Source organism: Lithobates pipiens, unplaced genomic scaffold (genome assembly GCF_037356315.1).
Source record: "Lithobates pipiens isolate NorthernLeopardFrog02 unplaced genomic scaffold, aLitPip1_a1.2 Scaffold_16, whole genome shotgun sequence".
Taxonomy (NCBI): domain Eukaryota; kingdom Metazoa; phylum Chordata; class Amphibia; order Anura; family Ranidae; genus Lithobates; species Lithobates pipiens.
The window spans coordinates 565496560-565524245 of NW_027507748.1; the positions used below are offsets into that span (position 1 = coordinate 565496560).

At 43.5% G+C, this 27686-nt stretch overlaps 1 protein-coding gene across 1 annotated transcript in view; it reads right to left on the reverse strand.

Annotated features, from left to right (window-relative positions):
• Positions 1-26902, reverse strand: part of CDK4 (cyclin dependent kinase 4) — a 104127-nt gene extending 77225 nt beyond the window's left edge. Inside the window, exons 1-2 of the mRNA XM_077483654.1 lie at positions 26756-26902; positions 4932-5185 (exon numbers count right to left, since the gene is read on the reverse strand). Coding sequence (XP_077339780.1) covers positions 4932-5149 — 218 coding nt within the window. The 5' untranslated portion in view covers positions 5150-5185; positions 26756-26902. The remainder of the gene's footprint in view (positions 1-4931; positions 5186-26755) is intronic.
• Positions 26903-27686: the final 784 nt, after the last annotated feature.

Below are 27686 nucleotides of genomic sequence, written 5' to 3' on the forward strand. Positions count from 1 at the left end.
TGTACTAGGTTGGCAACCTTCATTCACTGTACCCCTGGCGGAGCAGCAGTCATTTTCACATTCCCGCTTGCAATTTTGGTTGAGCGATTTGCATGCCGCATAGGACTAGCCTATTCACTAGAATGAATGCCCTTTACAGGTTTGTTGTGCAAAAAGAAGCTTCTGCTCCTCTTGATGAGACCAGCTTCACGCGATTGTTAAAGGCGCACTTTGCCACAATGCAGAATTGCATCGGATTTAGGGTGCCATTAAAAGAATAGTGGCACCCAAAATGCAAATTGCGGCAACTCTGCACCAAATCACAAATTGTGAATGGAGCCCAAGACAGGACTACAGAACTCTCTGCTCATCTTCATTAAATGTAGGAGGTGTTTTGAGGCTCACAAAAGATAGTTGGGAAGGCCAATAACTGTTTTGATGCACAGAAATTCTAGTAAGATCAACAGGTATTTTCAGAAAATGTACTTGGCCTAATAAAAAGACGACCAAGGCAGCCACCACATCCAAGGGCTGATAAGCTGCTATTACATTTTTGTTCTTCTGTTTAAATATAAAATATATAAGAACACTGAACACATTTTACAACAAAATCACCAGCTTTTCAAAAAGCCAATTTACTGCAGTGCTGCAAATATAAGCCTTGGTTCACATTGGAGCAGGTTAGGACTGAACCTGAACTTGCACGATTTCAACCCGGCAATGTAGTCGGACTTTAGGAGCAATTCCTGCACAGCTGTCTATACAAAATCCCCCCCCCCCCCACTCCAAGCCGCAAAAAGTAGTACAGGAACTACTTTTGGGAATCTACGGAGCTGCATCGATTTGGATGGTGCCAGTGCCAGCAATAGCCGCCGATTTGACACGTCAAATCGCTTCAATGGGAACCTGGGCTTAACAGCAGATCACATGCAAAAAAGCTGCACGACACCCACTTTTCCTTTCACTCAGCAGAATTATTTTTTTTTTACTTGGACCAGTCAGGAGCAGCCAGCAAGTATGTAGGCAGTTCTACACTCTGCAAAGGCAGTGTCACCCATGTACCCTGTATTATATTATTGTAAATTTAAAACATCAATTTAAAAGTCTTAGGTAACATTCACATCTTTGTGCTGCATTTTGGTGTACCAAGTCCATTCAATTATTATTATAATACAGGATTTATACAGCGCCAACAGCTTGTAAAGTGCTTTACAATATAAATTAACTACCCAAGTACCACATGCATTTAAATAGGCAGCCAATGCATTACCTATTGGGCAAATAACTTTTCCAAAGCTGTACACCACAGTGTGCATGCCATGTGATGCGGTGTGGCAGTCTGGGTGTAATTTAGCATCACACTAAGGGATGTGCATTGGGCATAAATGGCCACTTAAAAAGTAGGCCTGAATTCAAAATTGGGATATTGTAGAGGGAAGATCAAGACATGCCAACTGTGCCCAAGCAGTCCCTTTAAACCAGTGGTAAAATCTACAAGAAAATAAAGTTTCCCCCTGCAAGGCAATATCATAATGTGCTAGAATGCACCGCAAACTAGCACATTATGAAAGACTTTCCTTAAAACAAAGCTTTCCAGGGGCATGCCGTCACAGTCACAGAGGCTTCCATCTTCACCTGGTCTTCCTATATGGTTTGTGGACTCCAGCGGCGGACAGCTCTGAAGGAACAGAACAGAATGCCATTCCTTCAGCGTGCATGCGCCAGTGACGTTTCCACTGCTGCTCATTAGAATATCTCATAAACGGTGCATATTTAGCTCTGCATGGAAAACATCAGATGGCGATATGCGAGTCATAGGTTTCAAATTTTGAGGAATGCTCTTAATAAGCTGTTAATAAGGTTCCAAATCAATTGATGACAAAAACAATCAATACGGATTTCAACTACAGAGAAAGCGGCAAATTGCCTTTTCCGTGCTTTGTTGTCGATTGTTAGCTTAGAGATCAACAGAACAAATTGGACTAGTTTAAACAGATTAGTGCTTTTCCAAGGTTTCAAATGTAGAAGTGACCTCCGGGGGTCTTTAGAGCTTTAGACTCAGATTAATGTTTGATTCACCATGTGTGAAGAACATCCACAGCATTGGTTGGACATTCCCTAAACCATAAACCTGTGTGTCCAGGGACAATTCAATTCAAAGCCAATTCAAGGGTGGTGACAATGATGGTGCAGAAAGAGTGGATGGTCAGGTGTCTTGCCAGTCTGTCAGATTTATGTTCTTTTACATCCTCTTGCCATTTTGTTACATAAGTGTAAGCAGTTAGCAATTAAGGTGGGAATACACTACAGAAATTAGTTTGAAGGGCAGTGGAGTAAAATAGCAAAGGTGTTCAAAGATAGTCAATACAGCAGGGAGATTTTTGTCTTGTATGTGAGGCAATCCAGGGTCTGCTTTGGGTTTATCTAAAGAGTTTGGGGGAGGGGGGTTTAAATCTCCCTGAGGATAGACTATGGAGGAACGGAGTCCTTCGAGAGAGAAGGCTGTATTGAGGCCTTGTGCAGTCCAATGGAAGGCTGAAGGAGACTCAAGCCCCAGTGGGAAAGGTGGTTACCCATTAGAGGAAGGTGGGCAGAAAGTAGGTTACTAGAATATTTAAAACCACCCCAGACTTCTAAGCGTTTCATCAAAGAACACATTGGAGCTGGTCATAGATTGGGAGGTGTTCATGGTAAAGATATGAGGTTTACAGGGGCACAGGAAGTTGCTTCCAAGTCTACCCATAGAGGGCCTTGCTAAATGCATATAAGGCTATAGGAGGGGTGATTTGAGCAGTTTGGTAATATTTAATAAAATGTGGGACACCCAGGCTCTTGATGTCTAAAAACCATTATGCTTTCCCTAAAAAGTATATTATATATATATATATATATATATATATATATATATATATATATATATATATATATATATATATATGTTCATACCCTACGCTCGGGATTAAAAACGCATTCATAAAAAAAAGGCATGCAGCATAATCCCTCAATGTATGGTAGTTATCAGCAACCTGTTTAAATATACAATTCCATTAAATCACACATAATGCAAAATGTGCACTCAGTTTGTGCAATGGTTTATTCACAAGAAGAAATGTCTGCGTTTGCAGAGTAGCCTGGAACACCTTAGTAAGCAGAACACAAGTTACAGCTTTGCAACATGATCTAGGCCAATTAACTCTGCCATATTTCACCTGTATTGTTGCAGAGGCAAGTTTTACCAGATTTAAAAAAAAAAAAAAAAAAAAAAAGGAGACTTAGAACTCCACCTAAAAACAGATATATTTGGATCCAGACAAGTCGTTTCGCGTACTGGATTATTAACACTTTTGACTTCCAGTCCTGCAAGACTTTGCAGACTTCATTACTAAAGCAGGCACTGGCCTAGATTCAAACCATGTACAGGCAATGCTGATTGTACCAAAGTTGATGTTGATCAACTTCAATAGAACCAGCCTGTCAGATTTTCCATGTGATTATTGCCAGAGGCTATAGCCACTAGCAATAATCGCTGTGTTCTCCTGGCCAAACCCTATAGAGAAGGAGGGGGTAATAAACACCCTCCCCACCATAGGATGGCATAACAAAAGCCTCTCCTCCCCATAAAACTGCCATTATCACCAATAGAAGAGATAGACTAAATCGAAAAGAGAATTTGAGTGCTTTGTTTTCCCCCCATAACACACTCACTCCCCACCAAGGACTTGTCCAGCCGTTGTGTGCCAACAAACACACAAGCAGCACAGAGGCTTGAACTGAAGATGGACCAGTATTTTTCTAACCAAACAAATTACTATAAAAAGGATCTGTAATTTTGCACTCTCCAGGTCTTGGAGAATCAACCCCCTGTGAATCGACTCTTGTTTAGATTAGATTTGGAACAAGTTTTAAATTACGAAGGATTCAATGGTGTGCTGCAGAAATAAACTTGGGAGCTCAGCTACAACACAGTAAGGCCTCATTCACATGGGCATACTTAAGTGTACTCACTTGCCAGGGCCATGTTTGCCCTCATCCACATGCAGGCAGTCCAATTCATGTAAACTAGTACATGGCCACTGCTCCCAATTGGACATCTGTGTGGGTGGGTATCCCCGAGTGCAGATCATGTTGAGTTTGGGGGACACGCACCAACACCCACACATACCCTTAATTGGGAGCAGCAGCTTGCATCTTACATGAACAGGACTGCCTGCAGGCAGATACACAGAACACCTGTGCATATCTATGCAAATACAGCCCTTGCACGCTCGAGTACCCCGTGAACAAGGTCTTAAAAGTGAAGTTTAAGGGTTCCAGTTGGGATACAGCACCATACATATATACACGCAACGGGGTGCATCCTCTTGGTTTCATCCCTGTGGTGCCTCCTCCATAGCCACGAGATACTGCCCTGAGTGGCTATTTTCCACAGCTGCGAGAGTTAACTGCAGCCACCACTACTGCAAAAAGTTGCTGTGCCCCCCCCCCCCCCTTCACAAAAACTCATAACTACACTCCTACAATGCATCACGTTCTTGCGAATTGGCTGTAGAGATCCTGTCATTCAGCGGCTCCAACATCCATTCACAGACAGCAATGCATTGTGGGAGTGTAGGAATACAAGCTCTGTGATGGAGAGGGCAGAAGGGGACAGGCGAGCAGAGCAACCTTTTTCTGGAACTGGGAATGCTAACGGAAACCTCTTGCCATTAAAGTTGAGAAATAAGATGATTCAAAATGTTAGCAAACACAAAGCTGATAAATCAGTCTCGTATGAAGCGGACCTTAGATACATTCTGGATGTCATGTTGTATTTTTTACCCAAGAAGCTTAATCATTACAGCAAAGGTGACATGCCACAGGAAACGCACACCCTTGTGCAAACAGTGTTGCTCATTAGATGCAGAAGACACATTCTACCCTCCATAGAAAACGGATCTACTGCATTTACTCACTTTACAATGTTTGGATGGTCAAAGTGCTCAAGGCGTTTCAGCAGCGCTACCTCTCTGACAGTAGAGAGGGGAAGTCCATTCTCGTTTGTCTGCACTCGCACATTTTTGAGGGCCACAAATTTTCCACTTTGCAGATCTCTTGCCTTGTACACCGTGCCATAAGCACCAACACCAATTTCAGCTACAGGTTCATACTGTCCTCGTATCTCCTTAGCCATATTCTTCGCCACCCGACTGATTCTGCCGTTTTCTCCCTGTAAATAGAGGGAGAATTGCAGTTATCCTCTACTAGTATCAGGCTAAAAAACATAACAAAACAATTAGCATCCCCATCAATCATCCAGGGAAGTATACTTGGAACACGATTTATGGAATGAGACTAAAAAATAGGCTTTTCAGAAAACAGACATATTTAATAATAATTAGTAACAGGGAGCAATGCTGTTGGGCAGTAGTAAAAGACAGCAAGAAAAGAATGCTGCAGTCACAGGAGTGAGAAATAAATATGAATTGCTGTTATGGGGTGCTGCACCTAAAGCTGAAGTCGTTTAGCTAAGGAATATTTTTAGCTCTACAGCCATTGGGGCCATAACTTAGTGAAGGAGAATAAAGGATGTCCACTGTTGTGCAAACAGCTGGATCCTGGAAAAATATTTGCTGCAGAGATGCCGGTCCACTTCCTGGTTCTGCACTTCAGGTACACTTAAAGCGGAGGGTCACACAAAAATTAAACCTCTCCAATTTTCAAGGATTAGCGTTGGTGGGAATCCAGTGTGTTGAATGCCGATGCGCTCACATCAGCTGCTCTAGTACCAAGATGTCAGATGCTCGGCATCCAACCATGGCAATCAAATGCTATCGCCAAATACCCACCCAAACAATATATGGCTATAAGAAAAGTAATTATTGGCATATAGCATAAGCCTCCAAGTGGATATAAACAATATATACACGTATGCTTAAAGGAGAAGTCTAGGTTCACATCTATGGGGCTGTGTTTGATGCGTTTTTCAGTGCATTTTGTGTTTTTTTGCATGCAGTTCAAGCATTTTACTTTTTTCCCCCCTTCCCCCCACACTGTAAAAACACACTGTATATAGCCGATAGCAGATGAGGAAAGGGAGGGGACGAGCGAGCACCCTTCCTCCTAAACCATACCAGCCCGCATGTCCTCAACATTGGGGGGGGTGGGTTCTGCGCCCCCAACCCCAAAGCACCTTTCCCCTCAGGTTGATGAGGACAAGGGCCACTTCTGACCACCCAACCGATGGTTGTCTGGGTCTGCGGGCTTATCTGAATCTGGAAGCTCCCCTCCCCCCCTTTAAGAAGGGGGCCACTTGATCTCACCCGCCCCATGTGAATTGGTAACTGGTACATCGTATCCCTATCCATTTACCAAAAAAAGCAGTGAAATGTGATAAAACCACAAAAGACGTTTGTCAATTCCTTTATTAATAGCTCTGTCTTCTCTAGCCATCTCTTCCCGCCATCTTCTCCTTCCCGACAAAAAAAAAAAAAAAAAAAACTAACCAAAAAAAATAAAAATAAAAATATACCAACACCACGCTTAGGTGTGAACTTAGGGTAAGGCCACCTTTTCTATTGCAGCAGCCCACCCCATCCCCCCGTTGTGACAGCAGGGTGGGGATCCTCTCCCTGCATTGTTCATGCAGATTTCTGTGAACGGGAGAACTACAAGTACAGACAGCCTTTGCAGCCAAAGACTTGCAATTCTCAATGAACTACCAGGGGGCTGTTGAGCACTCTAGGTCAGTGTTTCTCAACGGCAGTCCTCAAGGCACCCCAATAGGTCATGTTTTCAGGCTTTTTTTTTTTTTTTGGTAAAAAATGTATAGTTTCTCCCCGTCTTCGTGACATTTCGATGACTTCCAAATTTTCCAGTTTCACACCATTCCAGAGCTCCTTGAAAGCGATCACATTCTTGTTGAACTTTTGATTAAAAAAAAAAAAAAAAAAAAAAAAAAAAAAAAAAAAAAACACAGAAGGAAGGAGGTCTTCACAGTTGGTTTCCCTTTGTCAAGCTTGATGGGCACTCTAATCATTAACCACTTGCCGACCGCCTAACGCCGATCTACGTCATCAGAATGGCACGGGCAGGCATAAGCACGTAGATGTACGTGTTTTGCCTCCCGCGGGTCGGGGGCCCGATCGGGCCCCCGCCCGGTGCCTGCGGCGGTCGGTTTTCGTTCGGGAGCGATCCCGGACGAGGGGACGGCCATTCATTCATGGCCACCCCCTCGCGATCGCTCCCGACGAATGGAAATCCCCGGTGACATCACTTCCTCTCCTGTAATGTAAACACAGGAGAGGAAGTGATGTATTCTCTCCTCCGTGTCGGTATTTTTCGTTCCGACACGGAGGAGAGCGGATCAGTGAGTTGCACCAACACATCCCACACACAGTAGAACATGCCAGGCACACTCACACCCCCCCTTTACCCCCCGATCACCCCCCCAATTACCCCTGCCCCCCAGTCACAGTGACACCAATGTCATTTTTTTTTTTTTTTTTTTTTTTTTGCATTGGTGTCATTTGTGACTGTAATAACTGTTAGGGCAGTTAGGGTTAGCCCCCTTTAGTTCTAATGTACCCCCCTAACCCCCCCAATAAAGGTTTAACCCCGTGATCACCCCCCGTCGCCAGTGTCACTAAGGCTGGGTTCACATTGCAGCGGTTTATGAGAACGAATGTGATTCGCACCGCACTGCAGTGCAAATCACATCCGATCTCTGTGCGATTCGAGTTCAGCCATTCGCCGCACCCGCCGCACCCGCCACACCCGCCGCACCCGCCGCAAATTCGCACGGGACCCTTTTTTTGGCCCGCAGCAGAATCGGATCGCATGGGTGTTCACACCATGCGATCCGAGTTTGCAGATCGCACTGCGATATGCGAACTGATCTGGGGGTGTCAGTAACATTTCACTGACACTCCCAGCAGTTCGCATAGGGCAGTGTGAACTGCCGCCGGGAGGCATGCGATGCGGGAACCCGCCGCGGATTCGCGGCGTTTCCGCATCGCTCCAGTGTGAACCCAGCCTAATAAGCGATCATTTTTCTGATCGCCGTATTAGTGTCACAGGTGACGCTAGTTAGGCAGGTAGGTATTTAGGTTCGCCGCAGCTTTTTATAGCGCTAGGGACCCCCATATACTACCGCATAAAGCCCCCTGATTGCCCCCTAGTTAACCCTTTCACCAGTGATCACCATATAACTGTTACAGGTGACGCTGGTTGGTTAGTTATTTTTTTATAGTTTCAGGGCACCCGCCATTTATTACCTAATAAAGGTTTAACCCCCTGATCACCCGGCAGGTGTCATTTGTGACTAATAACTGTTAGGGCAGTTAGGGTTAGCCCCCTTTAGTTCTAAGGTACCCCCCTAACCCCCCCAATAAAGGTTTAACCCCGTGATCACCCCCCGTCGCCAGTGTCACTAAGGCTGGGTTCACATTGCAGCGGTTTATGAGAACGGATGTGATTCGCACCGCACTGCAGTGCAAATCACATCCGATCTCTGTGCGATTCGAGTTCAGCTATACAGATAGTATGGCTGAATTCGTGTCGCACCCGCCGCACCCGCCGCAAACTCGCACGGGACCCTTTTTTTGGTCCGCAGCAGAATCGGATCGCATGGGTGTTCACACCATGCGATCCAAGTTTGCAGATCGCACTGCGATATGCGAACTGATCTGGGGGTGTCATTAACATTTCACTGACACTCCCAGCAGTTCGCATAGGGCAGTGTGAACTGCCGCCGGGAGGCATGCGATGCGGGAACCCGCCGCGCATTCGTGGCGTTCCCGCATCGCTCCAGTGTGAACCCAGCCTAATAAGCGATCGTTTTTCTGATCGCTGTATTAGTGTCACAGGTGACGCTAGTTAGGCAGGTAGGTATTTAGGTTCGCCGCAGCTTTTTATAGCGCCAGGGACCCCCATATACTACCGCATAAAGCCCCCTGATTGCCCCCTAGTTAACCCTTTCACCAGTGATCACCATATAACTGTTACAGGTGACGCTGGTTGGTTAGTTATTTTTTTATAGTTTCAGGGCACCCGCCATTTATTACCTAGTCTCACTAGTGTACCCCTAAATTTAGGGGTGTCTACTTTCTAAAATGGGGTCATTTGGGGGGGGGGGGTTTGTGCCATCTTGGCATTTTATGGCCTTCAAAACTGTAACGCCCTTAGAAAGCCTGAAGGCGGTGCTTGGTTTTTGGGGCCCCGTACGCGGCTAGGCTCCCAAAAAGTCCCACATATGTGGTATCCCCGTACTCAGGAGAAGCAGCAGAATTTATTTTGGGGTGTCATTTCACATATGCCCATGGCATGCGTGAGCAATATATCATTTAGTGACAACTTTGTGAAAAAAAAAAAAAGTTTGTAATTTTCCCGCAACTTGTGGCAAAATATAAAATATTCCATGGACTCAACATGCCTCTCAGCAAATAGCTTGGGGTGTCTACTTTCTAAAATGGGGTCATTTGTGGGGGTTTTGTGCCATCTTGGCATTTTATGGCCTTCAAAACTGTAATAGGTAGTGAGAAGTGAACTCAAAAAATTACGCCCTTAGAAAGCCTGAAGGCGGTGCTTGGTTTTCGGGGCCCCGTACGCGGCTAGGCTCCCAAAAAGTCCCACATATGTGGTATCCCCGTACTCAGGAGAAGCAGCAGAATTTATTTTGGGGTGTCATTTCACATATGCCCATGGCATGCGTGAGCAATATATCATTTAGTGACAACTTTGTGAAAAAAAAAAAAAAAAAAAAAAAGTTTGTAATTTTCCCGCAACTTGTGGCAAAATATAAAATATTCCATGGACTCAACATGCCTCTCAGCAAATAGCTTGGGGTGTCTACTTTCTAAAATGGGGTCATTTGTGGGGGTTTTGTGCCATCTTGGCATTTTATGGCCTTCAAAACTGTAATAGGTAGTGAGGCGTGAAATCAAAAATTTACGCCCTTAGAAAGCCTGAAGGCGGTGCTTGGTTTTCGGGGCCCTGTACGCGGCTAGGCTCCCAAAAAGTCCCACATATGTGGTATCCCCGTACTCAGGAGAAGCAGCAGAATTTATTTTGGGGTGTCATTTCACATACGCCCATAGCATGTGTGAGCAATATATCATTTAGTGACAACTTTGTGTAAAAAAAAAAAAAAAATTTTTTTTTTGTCATTATTCAATCGCTTGAGGCAAAAAAATAAAATATTCAATGGGCTCAACATGCCTCTTATCAATTTCCTTAGGGGGTCTACTTTCCAAAATGGGGTCATTTGGGGGGGTTTTGTACTGCCCTGTCATTTTAGCACCTCAAGAAATGAGATAGGCAGTCGTAAACTAAAAGCTGCGTAAATTCCAGAAAACGTACCTTAGTTTGTAGATGTGACAACTTTTGCGCAAACCAATAAATATACAATTATTGACTTTTTTTTTACCAAAGACATGTGGCTGAATACATTTTGTCCTAAATGTATGACTAAAATTGAGTTTATTGGATTTTTCTAATAACAAAAAGTAGAAAATATCATTTTTTTTCAAAATTTGCGGTCTTTTTACGTTTATATCGCAAAAAATAAAAATCGCAGAGGCAATCAAATACCATCAAAAGAAAGCTCTATTTGTGGGAAGAAAAGGACGCAAATTTTGTTTGGGTACAACATTGCATGACCGCGCAATTACCAGTTAAAGCAGCGCAGTGCCAAAGTGTAAAAAGACCTCTGGTCATTTACCAGCAAAATGGTCCGGTCTGAAAGTGGTTAAACAAAAAAGCATACTGCAGTATCAAGGTCCTATAATTAATATTTTATGACTTACTGCAGGCTCCCAACAGACACAACAAGAAAATGAACTGTGAATTGCATTTGAACAGATCTGTCCCACGGCTAAAGACACGGCTATGGAAATGTTCCTACAATTTGTACTGAATACTGCATCTACCACTCTGAGATATGGCTGCTTGCAGAGGTTTCTAGAGAAGACCCTGACCAGCTGAGGTCATTACTCTGATCCTAAGACCACACAGGCATTGCCTACACGAAGGAAGAGACCTAAGGCCTTGTTCACGTATCTGCAGCCGTGGCTCATAGCACGGGGTCCAGTGTGTGCCTGTTCACAGATCCAGGTCGCAATTTTTTTGCCTGAATCGGAACCAAAGACGCACAGGACCCTTTTTAAATGTGGACCGTGGCCCCACCGGAGCTGTGTGAACTGGCTCCATTGAGAGCCGGTCACACTCATCATGGGAATTGGATGCGGGGAAACCTGCATCCAATTTGCATTCATGTGAACCCAGCCTTACACTTCATAAGGCGAAAAAGCACAGCATTTGAAAATTACCTTTAAAGTCCTTATTGGGATGAGTTACAAAAAGGGAGTTATTTTAATACTACAGGTCTACATGACATTCTTTGCATGAAAAAATATCTGCAGGCCAATGCAAGGCCTGAAATGAGCACAGGAACCATAAGCCTCAGTGAAAATTAGATTATACTAGACCACACCTAAGCCCTGGTTCACCCCAGTGACACAGATCAGTGCGATTTCATTGCAGCTTCATTTAACAGATGTCTATGCAAGTCACAATGAAATCGCAGAAAAGCAGTCCAGGAACCTTTTCAAAGTCGCAATGATTTTAACTGGTCAATTGACGCAAAACGGGGTGCAATTACTTGTCATTAGAGCTGCACAATTGTGGCCAAAATTTGAATCACAATTTTTTTTGCTTAGAATAAAAAAAAAAAAAAAAAAAAAAAAAGAAGGCCAACTTTACTGGTTATTTTAAATTTTTTCAAAAATATTGCATTTTAAAGACCGCTGCGCAAATACAGTGCGACATAAAATATGGCAACAAACCATTTTATTATTTTCTAAGGCGTCTACAAAAAAATAATTATATATATTTTTTTTTTTATAAAACATACATATCCATCTAGAGATAGAGAGATATATATATATATATATATATATATATATATATATATATATATATTTTTTTTTTTTGTGTGTTTGGGGGTTCTAAGTAATTTTCTAGCAAAAAAAAATTATTTTAAATTGAAACCAACAAAATGTCAGAAAAAGGTTTAGAGGGCTGTGGCTTCAGAAGAGCAGAGAGAGAGAGAGAGAGAGAGAGAGAGAGAGAGAGAGAGAGAGAATTCTTTGCATAGAAGGAATTGTAAAACACTTTAGTTAAGATCGCGATAACGATTCTTGACGATTAAACTCTACTTGTCATGCAATTCTGAACTGTAAAATCTATGACAAGTCACTAGTGTGAACCAGGGCCAAAAACCACATTTTAGTTCCATCCAATATATAATAAAAGTAGGAGGTGCACCGAATGGAACTTTTGTTGCCGAAATTGAAAATACAGGATGCACTTGCTGAAATTACAGTTTTTTTTTAACCACTTGCCTACTGGACACTTAAACAACCCTCCTGCCCAGACCAAATTTTCAGCGCTCTCACACTTTGAATGACAAATTATTCAGTTATGCAACACTGTACCCAAATGAAATTTTTTGTCTTTTTTTACCCCACAAATAGAGCTTTCTTTTGGTGGTATTTGATCACCTCTGGGTTTTTAATTTTTTTTTTCCCTAAAAACACACCACACATTTTTCTTTGTTTCTGTGATAAAAAAATTATGCAAATAATTTTTTGCCCACAATTTATACTGCTACATATCTTCGGTAAAAATAACCCAAATTAGTGGATATTATTTGGTCTTTGTGAAAGTTAGAGTCTACAAGCTGTGGTGCGAATCATTCAAAAAATTGATCACACCTGATGTACTGGTGGCCTATTTCTTGTGACCCAAACAAGTCAGGAAAGTACAAATACCCTCCAAATTACCCCCTTTTTTAAAGTAGACATTCTAAGGTATTTATTAAGAGGCATGGTGAGCTTTTTGTGTGGGACTTTTCCACAGCCTGGCCACTTACAGAGGCCCAACATGCAGGGAGAGCCATCACATGTTCTAGGAGCATAAATTACACATCTAACTTGTTGACTGACTAACTATTACACTTTTGAAGGCCCTAGAGCACCAGGACAGTGACACTGATGACAGATGGCACTAATATGTGGCACTGATAACAGATGGCACTTTGTGGAACTTATACCTGGCACTGGGGACAGGTGGCAGTTTATTTTATTTTTTTGTGGAACTTGCAGCCACTGTAGCTGTTCATCTCTCCCTCCACACGTGCTGTCTCTGTGTGAGGAGGGAGAGCGGCGGTGAGAGATGATCTCATATGTTTACATACGAGATAATCTCTCATTGGACACGCCGATCGCGCTGTAAGCGGCCACTTTGATTGACCATTTACAGCGATCTGTGATTGGCTGTGTCCAAGAGACACGGCCAGCACAGAACTTCCCCGATGCGCGCTCTCAGGAGCACGCATTGCGGAAGTAAACAGGACGACATCCAGGGATGCCCTCCCGGCAGGTAGCGGGCATGAAGTGTTTAATATTTATATATACAATTTGTATTATATTCCACTTTTTAATTAATATCAACAATTTAAATATGAATTTATTGCTGGCTATTATTGGCACCTTTATTGCAAGAAAAGCTCAAGATAAATGCAGTCTGAAGTCCCTCAGCAGCTTTAGACTCTGGAGGGATCCCAACTTTAATGTTGGAATCTGCCAGATTCCCAAGCGGCAACTGGCTCAGCCTCTCCACAGCTCAGAGAGTGCTGGAGGGGCAGAGCACAGAGCCGGTAACTGACAGTCACCAGCTCTCTGCTCGCTGAACACGGAGCGATCAGAGGTCTTTGATTAGTCAGTTCTCAATCTTGAAGGCGGCGGGGGACCAGTGCTGCATCTATGTAGCGGAGTATGACTTTTTTTTTTTTTTTTTTTTTTTTAATCTCACATTTCTCTTTTCCATATGCAGTGCAAGCCAACGGGTTTAGGGTACAAAAATTGGAGTCAGTTTGAACGTACAGTTCCATAAGATCCAATTTAGAACTGAAACACATTGGCAAAATTGTTTCACAAACTGGCATCAGAAGCCAACCACAAATGTCCAAGTATACTAGCTCTGAATGGGCTACAAGTCGCTGCAATGAAATCCGCTGATCTGGGGGTAGCATGAAATCTTCGATTCCAATATGTGTCTTCATACGGGATGTACTGTACGGGATAGTCTTCTACCTAGCCTGGACTCCTGCAGATGGTTTCATGAGCTCCTATAGGGACAAAGTGATGATGTTCCTTTAACCCAGGCATAGGAAACCTTCAAAAATTGATTGCGTCAGCAACAGAGTACTATTAGAGCCCAAGTGAAAGTTGAAATACAAGGTGTAGTTACAGTCAAACATTCCTTCTACGAGCCTCAACCCATCCGGCTTCAGAAATGTCACAGTCACTACAGTTAAGATATTAACTAGTTATGACTTAGCTTAATATGGCATTTTAATTGGCACATGTGATCAGTTATAACCCCAGCCATTTGATGGTTTGATATTTCCAGTGAAAGCACCAGCAACTGAGTCATCATTCACAGCATGCGCATGAAACAGTTTTGATAAGCAGTTAAATTGATGGAGTTTAAAGTAGTAGAAGTCCACCCTAGAAACTAAAATCCCTGCATCTACAGACCATCTAACACTAACCTATCTAGCCCTGTGAAGGGAAAAAAAAAAAAAAAATCAAATCTGCATATGTACCGACCTGATCCCACACTGAGCTGTCAGCCGCAGCTTCACTGTAGAGGAGACATCCGGCAACAGAACCCCCATAGTAGGTCTATGGGCAACATCACTTCCCAGCCATTATTAGCCGAGGAGTCACGTGAGCGCCGGGAGACGCTGATACAAGGTATAATCTGCTTTTTAAATATACAGACACATTGTTATATAACAGAGGGGGTGGCATGAATAGATTATAGTGGCTTAAACACTTTAAGGGCTTTTTTTTTTCCCACATGTGTCAATCTGAGAAACGATCTGTGGTGGATTGTTTTTCAGGGAGCCTTCAACGGACAGCCGGGAGGTGTTCTATCACCTAGTCACAACCTGTTATACTGATAAAGCCCACACCACTACCCTGCAGATACTTGAATGTGCCATGATTGGCATCATCACTGACCAACCCTGTTCAGCCGCATTTGCAGTTTAAAGTGTAACTCCAGTTTAATCCTAACTATACTTAAAGCTGTTTGCACCCCCATTCTAACGGCGCTCTGGTCACATGACTGGCTCCCAGTGCTGGCTTCAGCATATAGGAGGGACAGCCCACCACGGATGCCCCATAGTAAGCCTACGGGTAACATCAGCCCTTGTCTCCTCCTCACTGAAGTCATCCACTGGAGAGATCATGAATCAGGACCAGAGCGCCCTCAGCATAAGTATAGATATCTTTCCTTTCAAAGGGTAGTTAGAATTGAGGTGGAAGCAGGCTTAATAAAAAGCAAAATTCTTAAGGCCTAAAAAATGAAATGAATGTAACATGATTTTATATCAGCCTGCAGGGCTGCATGCTGATGTGATTTTTAGTGAAGGGGATCCCCTTTAATGTCTTATGTAGATGGGCACTACTGTCAAATTATCCGCTCATTTGAATGGAGCATACAGCAAAAAAATGGTGCCTGACCTGCCTCGTCTGCAATGCAAACATCTCCAGGGGACCTGCGATCAAAGAAATGCAATGAAAAGCAGGTCAAATACAGCCTTTAAACTGCCATCCATCATTGGAGTAAATGGCAACCTGCCGCTCTGCGTTTGATGGGCGATTTAATGCCTGTCTACACATGCCTTATTAGTGCACTTCTTCACAGCGCTGGGAAACTGAAAGGCTACGACGACAAATTGTCAGCTAGAAAACAGAAAATAATCAGCCATGTACCACTGCCAATAATCTCCCCTCATAGGCTGGCTTCACTCGCTGTCAGTAATGCCCATGTAAATGTGTGGGCGCACTAATTCAGCCTATTCACTAGAGTGGGCTGCCTAGCTCACCAGCATGCACTTTTTTAGCAATGCAGCACATGGTACTGCGTCATTGCGGGCTGCATGTGGAAGGCGTCATTGCGGGCTGCACTACAATGCACGTGGAAGGTGTGCTTGGTGCCATTTAGCATTAATAGCTCTGCAGAGCACCAACTGCCACACATTACCATCCTATAAGTGTGAGGGTTGGTTCACACAATTTTTTTTTCACCCCCCGCCATGGCTTTTCTCAGGTTCTGCATTCCCACTGGGAGATTCAAGCAGCCAGCCAGCACTTTACGCAGGCTGACAATAGAGGTAATCAGAGACAAGTGCTCATGCGTAGATCAAACTGAAAGTGCTCCAATTCAGTGTGCACTCACCCTTATGGGAGTTGACCACCTGTCGCTAGAGTGGTCACTTGTGGATGTGTAGTCGCAAAGACGTAATTAAGCCTTGGCGCGTTTCAGCCAATAGGAACAGTCGTCATCTGGAATCTCTAGAGCATGGGTGCTCAACCTGTGGCCCTCCAGCTGTTCCTGAACTACAAGTCCTATGAGGCATTGCAAGGATGACAGGTACAAGCGTGACTCCCAGAGGCAGGTGGGACCTGTAGTTTTGCAACAGCTGGAGAGCCACAGGTTGAGCATCCATGCTCTAGAGCAGTGATGGCAAACCTTGGCACCCCAGAAGTTTTGGAACTACATTTCCCCATGATGCTCATGCACTCTGCAGCGAGCATCATGGGAAATGTAGTTCCAAAACATCTGGGGCACCAAGGTTTGCCATCACTGCTCCAGAGCTTCCAGATGATGGCCGTTCCTATTGGCTGAAACGCGTTGAGGCTTCATACATCCGCCCGGAAATACGATCTCAGGGGACCAAGCCTCACAACACAGGGGCGTCCAAAACAGAGACTGGTCGGCTATCCCTAATTATAATACTTGCAGATCACACTGGGTGCCAGACACAGGCACCAGAAAATGTGAATGTATCCCTTTTTTACATCCCATTTAAAATTATGGTCCCCCTCTCCCTATCCACGGAGGAACATTCCAAGCATAGCTGACCTGGATTACATTGTCCCCACAAAGTGCAAGTGACCACTCTAGGGATAGGTGGTCAAGTCATACAGGTGAGTGCACATCCATGTGGGGCACCATTGTTTGCACACTGAATTGGAGCACCTTCAATTTGATCTACGCACAAGCACTTTATCTCACAACAAAGTGGGACTGTTAATATATCATTGTTAACTATTTTGCATTCTTTTGATTCACATATTGATGTTCTTACATTTGTTACTTGCATTAGCTGAGCGCCGTGTTTAAATCGCCCCCCACCCCCCTATGACGGGAGTCAGCTCATATTCACACTGCTGCTGGTAACTATTTGATTCACCATTTTCATCAGCACAAAGCTTTCTTCTTTGTTTATATAATCAGAGACAAGAACAGCTCTGATCACCTCCAGTTTCCCCAGATGTTAACAATGTGATTTTTAAATAGGGAAAAAAGGTGGTCAAATGCTTTCAAGGGCAGAGACATCTGGGGTCTAATAGATCCCAGAACTTTATATAAAAAAAAAAAAAAAAAAAAAAAAAAGGAAGGAGTACCTGTCACTACTTATTGCTGATAATAAAAATGAGAAAAATTAAAGTGACCATGTAAAATGAAAAAAAATATTTTTTGTTTATCAACTTGCCCCATCCCCCTGTTCTCGCACGCAGCACACACGCACAAACAGCCCTCAGATATAACCGTAAACGTCAGATTGTGTGAGCAGTAATTCTAGCACCAGACCTCTGTAAATATTAAGTGGTAATCTGTAAAGGCCTTTAAAGTGTCACTGATGGATAGTAAAATTTAGTTTGTCGCCGTTGACTGGGACGCGTGCAATTTTAACCACTTTCCGACCGCTGCATGTCAATTTACTTCGGCATAATGGCACAGGCAGGCAAAAGGGCGTACCCGTACATCTCATTGAATTTGCCACCCCGGGTCTCGCAAACTCGATGTTCGCAGGCAGCCCACAATTGCGGCGAGGAGAGGCAGAACAGAGAGATGCCTATGTAAACAAGGAATTTCCCTGTTCTGTCTAGCAACATAACAGGGATCTACTGTTCCCTGTCATCAGGAGCAGCAATCTCTGTCATGTGGTAGTGAGCCCCCCCCCCCAGTTAGAGCACACCTAACCCTTTGATCACCCCCTAATGTTTAACCCCTTCCCTGACAGTGTCATTTATACAGTAATCAGTGGCTATTTGTAGCTCTGATCACTGTATAAATGTCAATGGTCCCAAAATAGTGCCAAAAGTGTCTGCCATAATGCCACAGTCATGATTAAAAAAACAAAAACAAAAAAAAAAAACAACAACACACAAAAACACAGATCGCCGCTATTACTACACCCCCTCAATTCTCTACAGCCATTACCTTTTGTACCCCCCTTTAGAATGCAAGCTCTACAAGCAGGGCCCTAATCTACCTTTTGTATTGAACTGTACTGTACTCGTGTTGTCCCCCTATACATTGTAAAGCACTGCGTAAACTAGGGATGAGGTTCGAGACGAACTCATGTTCAACTCGAACATTGCCTGTTCAGTGAACAATTTGGGGTGTTTGCAGCAAATTCGAAAAGCTGCGGAACACCCTGTAAAAGTCTATGGGAGAAACCTAAAGTGCTAATATGCAAGTTACTGTCCTAAAAAAAAGTGTTTGGGGACCTGGGTCCTGCCCCAGGGGACATGGATCAATGAAAAAAAAAAAGTTTAAAAAAAACGGACGTTTTTTCCAGGAGCAGTGATATTAATAATGATTAAAGTGAAACATTCCTTTAAATTTCGTACCTGGGGGGGGGGTGTCTATAGTATGCCTGTGAAGGGGTGCATGTTTCCCGTGCTTAGAACTGTCCCTGCACAAAGTGTAATTTCTGCAGAAAAATAATTCATTTAAAATCACTCGCGGCTATAATGAATTGTCGGCTCCGGTAATACACTCATTGATAAAAAAAATAAATAAATTCAATTACCAGGCCCTTCAGGTCTGGTATGGATATTAAGGGGAACCCTGCGTCAAAAAAAATAATAAAAATTTACGCGGGGGTCCCCCTAACAAACCAGACCCTTTATCCGAGCACGCAACCTGGCAGGCCCCAGGAAAAGGGGGGGGGGGGGGGAGACGAGAGCGCCCCCCCACCGTACCAGGCCACATGCCCTCAACATTGGAAGGATGCTTTGGGGGTCTGTGACCCCTCAAAGCACCATGTTCCCATGTTGATGAGGACAAGGGCTTCATCCTCACAACCCTGGCCGTTGGTTGTGGGGGTCTGCAGGCGGGGGGCTTATCAGAATCTGGAAGCCCCTTTAACAAGGGGAAACCCAGACCCCCCCCCGGTTTGAAATGGTAAGGGGGTACAAAAGTACCCCTACCATTTCACAAAGAAAGTGTAAAATAGTTAAATAAGACAAACATATTTTTGAAAATTATTATTTTTTTTTTTTTAATAAAGGAAGATTCGAGCGGTGGGAATCCACTCTTGCTATCCAGCGACGTATGATCATCTCTCCGGGGTCCAGCGATGGCTGATCTGATCCAGCACAGCCATCCATCTTCTCTGTCTCCACGGAGGAGACACTGCGGGGATCCCGGCGGCCTGATGTTTGTTATATGCGGAGGGCGGGGCCACCCGTCACCACCCCCTCTGACGCTAGTGAGGAAAGCTGGGCTTCCCCAATGATGTATGGGTGACCCCGCCCCCCCTCTGATGTAACGCAGGTTTCCCTTAATATTCATACTAGACCTGAAGGGCCTGGTAATTGAATTTGGGGGAACCCCACACTTTATTTATTTATTTTTTTTTTAAATCAATGACTGTTCTCTGTATTACGGGAGCCAACAATTCATTATAGCCGAGAGTGATTTTAAAATGAATTTTTTTTTCTGCAGAAATGACACTTTGTGCAGGGACAGTTCTAAGCATGGGAAACATGCGCCCCTTCACAGGCATACTATACACCCCCCCCCCCTGTACGAAATTTAAAGGAATATTACACTTTTATTGTTTAACTTTAATCATTATTAAAATCACTGCTCCTGAAAAAACGTCCGTTTTTAAAACTTTTTTTTGCATTGATCCATGTCCCATGGGGCAGGACCCGGGTCCCCAAACACTTTTTAGGACAGTAACTTGCATATTAGCCTTTAAAATTAGCACTTTAGATTGTGAACGTTCGAGTCCCATAGACTTTAATAGGGTCCTAAAGTTCACACGAAGTTTAGGTCTGTTCACAGGTTCTGGTGCTAACCGAACTGGGGGTGTTCGGCTCATCCTTAGCGTAAACTGTTGGTGCTATATAAATTGTGTATAATAAAAATTACTAGAAGAAAAAAAGAAAAATAAAAAATAATGCCATAAATCCCCTATTTTGTAGATGCTATAACTTTTGTGCAAACCAATCAGTATACAATTATTGCGATTTTTTTCACCAAAAATATGTAGAAAAGTCCATATTGGCCTAAACTGTGGAGGAAAATGACCAGTTACACTTACCGGTAACGTCTTTTCTAGGAAATCTTCCAGGACGGCAGGCCTACTCAGGTGTGCCGTCCTGGAAGATGACTGGAGAAAATTGCTTTTTTTTTTCCAAAATTGATGGCCTTTAAGACGCAAAAAAAATAAATAAAAAACTGCAGAGGTGAGCATATACCACCAAAAGAAAGCTCTATTTATGGCGGAAAAAAAAAGCCGTAAATTGTTTGGGTATAACATCGCACGACCGCGCAGTTGTCAGCTAAAGCGACGCAGTGCCGAATCGCAAAAAAATGCTCTGGTCAGGAAGGGGGTAAATCCTTACGGGGCTGAAGTGGTTAAAGCAGTGAAGACTAACCTTGGCACCCCAGATGTTTTGGAACTACATTTCCCATGATGCTCATGCATTCTGCAGTGTAGTTGAGCATCATGGGAAATGTAGTTCCAAAAATCTGGGTTACCAAGGTTTGCCATCGCTGTGATAAAGCGTGTCATGTTTGGTAACTTTACTTGGCGGAACACAACCTTTTGTATTTTACAAAAAAAAGAACCCCCCCCCCACAAAAATTACGTTTGAAAAAACTGCTATGCTAATACCGGGTGACAAAAGAAAATTACAACACTAACCAATTTATTCTCCAAGACCTCTGCTTTAACAAAATATATAATGTTATAATGTTTGGGGGGTGCTAAGTAAATTTCTAGCAAAAAAAAGTGCAGAAAAAGGCCTGGTCTTCAAGTGTGCAAAAAAAATAAACAAACAAACCAAACATAAAAACTGTACAATCTTTAAAATTTACCAAAGCTTGAAGAGGGCATGCTTTTAAAAATTATATCCAGACAGTTGCATAGCCGATAGACCAAAAGGAGATTACGCAATCAGATTGAATGGTCTATGGTCCCCATTTAAGCTTACCAAGCACTATACAATCAGAATGTGCAATCTCCTTTAGATCCAACATCAAATACATAAAGAAAGGGTCCACTGCATTTACTATTTGAAGTGTTTATTTAGTTGGTCCTCAGGTTTTATAGTGTTGATCTTAGCCTCAAAATACACATTACAATCTAACCATGCAATTGATCAGAACGGAGGTTCTGGCTATTCAGTTGGCTTCTGATGCAATATTTTTGATCAACAACACAAAGATCAGATAATAAAATTGCAGCGTTTGACCATCATGAGGAACTGCCTAATCTAATCAATCTGGCAGGCCCTCATACTATATAGTTGTTAGATCCAAGGGAGATTGTCCAATCATATTGTTGCAGTGGTGGGTCCTGAAAAAAAGTACTATTGCACCATTTTTTTTCTTCCAGTACAGCACAGTGTGAGGCAATCCCCTGCCTTGCACCGCTACCCGACTAATGAAATTAGTGAACGACATTTCAAAGTTTGTTAAAAAAAAAAAAAATAAAAAAAAAAAAAAATTGCATCATAGTGACCCTGCACCAGCCGATGTGTTGTATGGACCCTTCCTGTGAGCATAGGCAAGAAAGTAAAGGCATTTTATTAGCACATTTTCCTTGTAGTGCAGAATAGTGCCTCGCTGGCCCCATGGACTTTTAAAGCGGAACTCTTTTTTTCCCCCCCCCCATACAGTAGGGTTGTGCCCACACTGCATAGGTTAACTGCTCCTTTTGTCCAGCGGCACACAGAAAGGCTGTACTCACCTGATCCTTCAATCCTCCAGACAACAGAGCTCCCCCACATCCATCAATGGACTGTTCCAGTCAGCCTCATGTCCAGAGCTGGTCTACAGGTGGGATGATGTCAGGAACAGTCCACCACACAAGACCGCTAGACTATGGGGGGGGGGGGGGTAGGAGCGGTACTGTGTCAAGCATATCTCCGCACTTCTCACCGCTAGACAACAAGAATGACAATATTTTTTTCTCCCCATTAATTCACCTTTAATAATGGGAGTGTCTGAAACACACGCATACACATATCAGCAGCCGCTCCCACTAAAAGTCTATTCTCTCCCCCCCCCCATCCCCAAGAAAACTCAGGTACTTTTTCAAGCAACAGGTGATAAGCATCCCAAAGTTCAGCCGACAATGGGATTCTTCACCCTGAGCATTCTTACATTTAAAGAGGAACTGCAGTCTTCTCACATCATTTCTAATAAAAACCACCTTTGCCATTCTGAAGCTTCTCTTCAACCACTTTGCATATTATTTTATATATACTTTAATTGCCAAATATTCTGCAGAAATCCCCCTCAAGGGAGTCTGGCTGCAACCATTTTAACTGTGGGCAGCTGAAAATACTTCCTGGAATTACACAGACACACACCTACAGCTCTGCAGCTCTCATTGGCAGAAAAAAAATGTTTTACTATCCAAAAGTTAAAAACAACAAGATTCATAGATGGAAAGATGAAAAAAATAAAAATAAAATGACTGAAGGTCTGGTTTAACCACTTGCCAACCGGCTCCTGTACATATACATCGCCACTTTGAAGATGGGTATCCATCTCTTCAGGAGCTGGTCGTGTTTAGGATAATGGTGGTCTCTGCGGCGGGATAAGATCACCGTTATCGGCGGCGGGAGAGGTGCCAACCCCCCTCCTGTGCTCTCTGCCAATTACCGGAGCCGTCGGTAACTGCAGAGGTGATCGGGTCCTTCTCCTTCCATGGTATGGAGACGAGTGAGGGGGAAGATGGCCCACCCATCTCCATACCATAGCAGGGCAGGAGCGACATATCTTCACTTCCACCCATACATTCTAAAGTGACATTTTTTCAAATGACAATTTTTTTTTTTATTATTGCATTTTAGTCCAAATATGAGCTCAGAGGACTTTTTGACCCCAGATCTCATATTTAAGAGGACCTGTCATGCTTTTTTCTATTACCTTGTAATAGAAATAAAAGTGACCCTTTAAAAAAAAAAAAAAAACAGTGAATAAATAAAAATAAAGAAGAATTTATATATATATATATATATATATATATATATATATATATATATATATATATATATATATATATATAGGTCAAACCACACATGTGAGGTGTCGCCATGATCGGTAGAGTGAGAGCAATAATTATAGCCCTAAACTTCCTCTGTAGCTCAAAATATGCAACCTGTAGAATTTTTTAAACATCGCCTATGGAGATTTTTAAAAGGTAAAAATTTGACACTATTCCACGAGAGAGCGCAATTTAGATACGTTGGGTATCAATTTAACTGGCATAATCATCTTTCACAATAAAAAAAAAAAAAAAAAAAATTGGGCTAACTTTACTGTTATCTTATTTTTTTATTTTAAAAAAATATATAAAAAAGTGAACTTTTTCCAGAAAAAGTGCGCACTTGTAAGGCCGCTGAGCAAATATGGTGTGAAAAAAAAAAAAAAAAGTATTGCAATGACCGCCATTTTATTCTCTAGGGTGTTATAAGATAGTCATTTTTTTTTCTAAGCAGGAATTCACTGAGAATTTGCCCCTTTGCCACAGCTCATTCTAACTAGCTAACCACCTTGAGGTTTCACAGTCCATAAAAAAAAAAAAAAAAAAAAAAAAACACACACGGGTAGAACAATATTTCCCAGCATTTTCCCTTTTCCTCGTGGGTAACTCCAGGGGACAGGAGCAAACAGGCAACAAGCTGCCAGGCCATGGCGCAAGGGACCGCAATTTTGAACACAGACCCCCTTGCAATGGTAATCTCAATCGGTCCACCTAACAGTCAGGAACCGAGAAAGAGTTCCTCATTGGCTGAAAAACAAAACATGTTGAATGTAATTTCAACAGGTTACTTTTCAGAGGGAGATGCACTGGCAATTCTGCAACACTAGCCAGCGAGACTCAAGTGGGCACTGTATCTTTTTCCGTGAAAGCGCGCTGCAAACATTGAAATCTTGTTGCCCAAAAAGATGATGCAGGAGCTTCTTTTGAACAAGCCTCCCACGAGTCGTCCTGCATTTTGCTGCCATTCCGGAAATGTCCAGGTGTGAATGGCGCCTTACAGCTAAAAGTTATTCCCCTCCCCCCCCCCCCCTCATTTTTTTTTTTTTTTTTTTTTTTTTTTTAAAAGATAAATAAAAGCTGATCATTTTAAGCACCCCTGCTAGTGTTAAATGGCTTCTCTCATCCTCCTAAGAGCCGGTTCACACAGGGGCAACACGACTTCCAACATGACTTTTGTAGGCAACTTGGACACGACTTGTCAACATGACTTGGGGCGACTTGCAACACGATTTTAAGTCGCCCCAGGCAAGGCGACTTTGGCCGTGGCCAATCAGACAATTAGCTCTCAAGGGGGAACTCCACGCCAAAAAAAAAAAAAAAAAAAAAAAGGCATGAATTCCCCCTCCGGGAGCAAACCGAAAAAACGGCGTGGGGTCCCCCACAGATCCATACCAGACCCTTATCAGAGCACGAAGCCTGGCCGGTCAGAAAGGGGTGGGGACGAGCGAGCCCCCCCTCCTGGACCATACCAGGCCGCGTGCCCTCAACATGGGGGGGGGCGCCCTGTGGCCCCCCACCCCAAAGCACCTTATCCCCATGTTGATGAGGACAAGGGCCTCTTCCCGACAACCCTGGCTGTTGGTTGTCAGGGTCTGTGGGCGGGGGGCTTATCGGAATCCAGGAGCCCCCGGATCCCCGCCCCCCCATGTGAATGAGTAAGGGGTACCCCTACCCATTCACCTGGAGAAAAAAAAAAAATGTCAATAAAACACACAACACAAGTTTTAAAAGTAATTTATTAATCAGCTCCGGGGTCTTCTTCCGACGACTTCTCCGCTCTGTACGACCCCTTCTCCTGGTATCCAGCCTCTTCTCCCGGGCGCCACCGCTGTCTTCTTGCAGCTCTTTTACTAGCCGAGGAGCCCAGTCTCCTCCATCCTTCTTCCAATGTTGACCCGGCGCTGTCTTCCGCTGTACTGGCTTGTGCGACGTGCACGGCGACTTATATTAGGTATAGGGCGTGGTCACCAGGTGATGTCACATGCGACCCCGCCCCTTTATGACAGCACGTACCGGGGCATGCTGGGACTGTGACGTCATAAAGGGGCAAGGTCGCCACATAAGTCGCCGCACACGAGCCAGTACAGCGGAAGACAGTGCTGGGTCAAAATCGGAAGAAGAAAGACGGAGAAGACCGGGCTCCTCCGCTAATAAAAGAGCTGCAAGAAATCAGCGGAGGAGCCTGGGAGAAGAGGCCGGACAGATCGGAGAAGTCGTCAGAAGACCCGCGGAGCTGATTAATAAATTACTTTTAAAACTTGTGTTGTGTTTTTTTATTGACATTTTTTCCCCAGGTGAATGGGTAGGATGTACCCTGACCGGCCAGGCTTCATGCTCGAATAAGGGCCTGGTATGGATCTGGGGGGGACCCCCACGCTGTCTTTTTCGGCGTGGGGGTTCCCCTTAAAATCCATACCAGATCTAAGGGCCTGGGATGCTCCCGGATGGGGAACCCACGCCGGATTTTTTTAATAAGTTTGACATGTAGCGCGACTTGAGGCGACTAGTAGGATCTGAGTCGCCCCTGTGTGAACCGGCTCTAACTGCTACATCTGCAAGCAAGCTTGTTCTTTTGAAAAGCAATACACTGAAGCTGGATACACAGACAGTTTTTGTTATGGGGGAAAAAAAAAAAAAAAAGTCAACATGCATGATGTAGGGATCTTTCCTGCTGCCCTATTGCCCCTCCAACAGAATACACTGATCGGTGCTCGCAGCCATTGGCTCCAAGTGCTGATTTCCCATCATGCCGTTGGTTAGAGTGGCTTCTGTTGAACGGACAGCTGTACACACATGGGGGCACATTTCTAGCCGGTGTGTACCGGGCTTTACTGGCAGGATAACCAGATGTCCACAGTAAATAATTATTAATAATAATTTATAAATATTCATGAATAATAATAATCATTATTAAATATAAATAAATAATATGAATAATTGCAATAAACAAGTAAAGGAAAAAAAATCTAAAATAATAATACTAATAATAATGCCACCACCATATAATAAATGTCTGGGTTACTACAGCTCTCAGGACTGGCACAATGCTCAGGTGTAAAAGGAGCATGGCAGTGCCAACACATGTACAGAAGAGCCCCAAGCACACTGCAGTACAGCGCCCCACTGTGTACACAGCGTGTATTGCGGTGCTGCCAATAAGCATGCATGTCCCCTTTAAATGAGAGGAGAGGAGTGTCGGGACACGTGTCTGTCCCGGAGATGGGATCCATTGTGCGGAGCACATGGCCTTATCATCAATGGACACAGGAGGCCCCCACCGCCACCATCCTTCCTGTGATCTCCCCGGAGATGACGCCCCCACACACACCGATCACTTCCCCGTGTACGTCCGTCACTCCTCACCTAGGTGCTCAGCAGCTCTCACTCATGTCTGTCCTCAGTGCAGTGCAGCGCGATACTTAACATTGCACCATGCTACACAGCTACAGATCACTTCCTGTCACTTCCCTCTGCTGGGCGGGGCTCACCCCCTCACCGCCCCGCCTCCTCATCACTGACCCCGCCCCCTCACACATAACCCTGACTCCATAGAGGGCTTCCCACACATAACAGAGTGACGTGTGTGTAATGTCTCCTACCCACCATCAGAAAACCCTACGGAAAATACTGTTTTCCAAGCGATCGTACGATAATTGGATCATTAGTACAGAGCTTTCGAGAGCCAATCATGACAGTTCATCCGATATTATTCTATCAGATATGCACACATTTTTTTTTCGTTATGCCCTGTATACACACAAGCCAATTATCCAACAAACAATCGTTTTTTTTTTTTTTTGCATGCTAATCTCACGTCAAATCTGAGTTTACTAAAGTCACAAAAATTCTTGTACGATAGAATAAAAAATAAGAAGTGATGTCATGTGTTGTAATGCATTTGTATTGTATTTTGGAATGACAGCTGTACTGATTAAACAAAAATCGTGCGATCTGGCATAATACGAAAAAAAAATTCCGTGCATGTCTGATAGAATAATATTGGATGAACTGTCCTGATTAGCTCTGGAAAGCTCTGTACTAACGATTTTTCAAAGGATTTTTATTTCTAGTGATATCAAGAATAATATTATTATGCTTTTATTTTATTTTTTTATTTTTATTTTTTGGGCAAGTTAACACAACACCATTATTCTGTAGTTTTTGGTGTCCCTTGTCAATTTTACATTGTATTTTTTTTAACTGTAACTGCCTACTGCCAAACTGTCATTTGAAGTAAAACACAAAGCCAAGTATTATTCTCCACAATTTTTTTTTATTCACTTCCTTCTTTGGG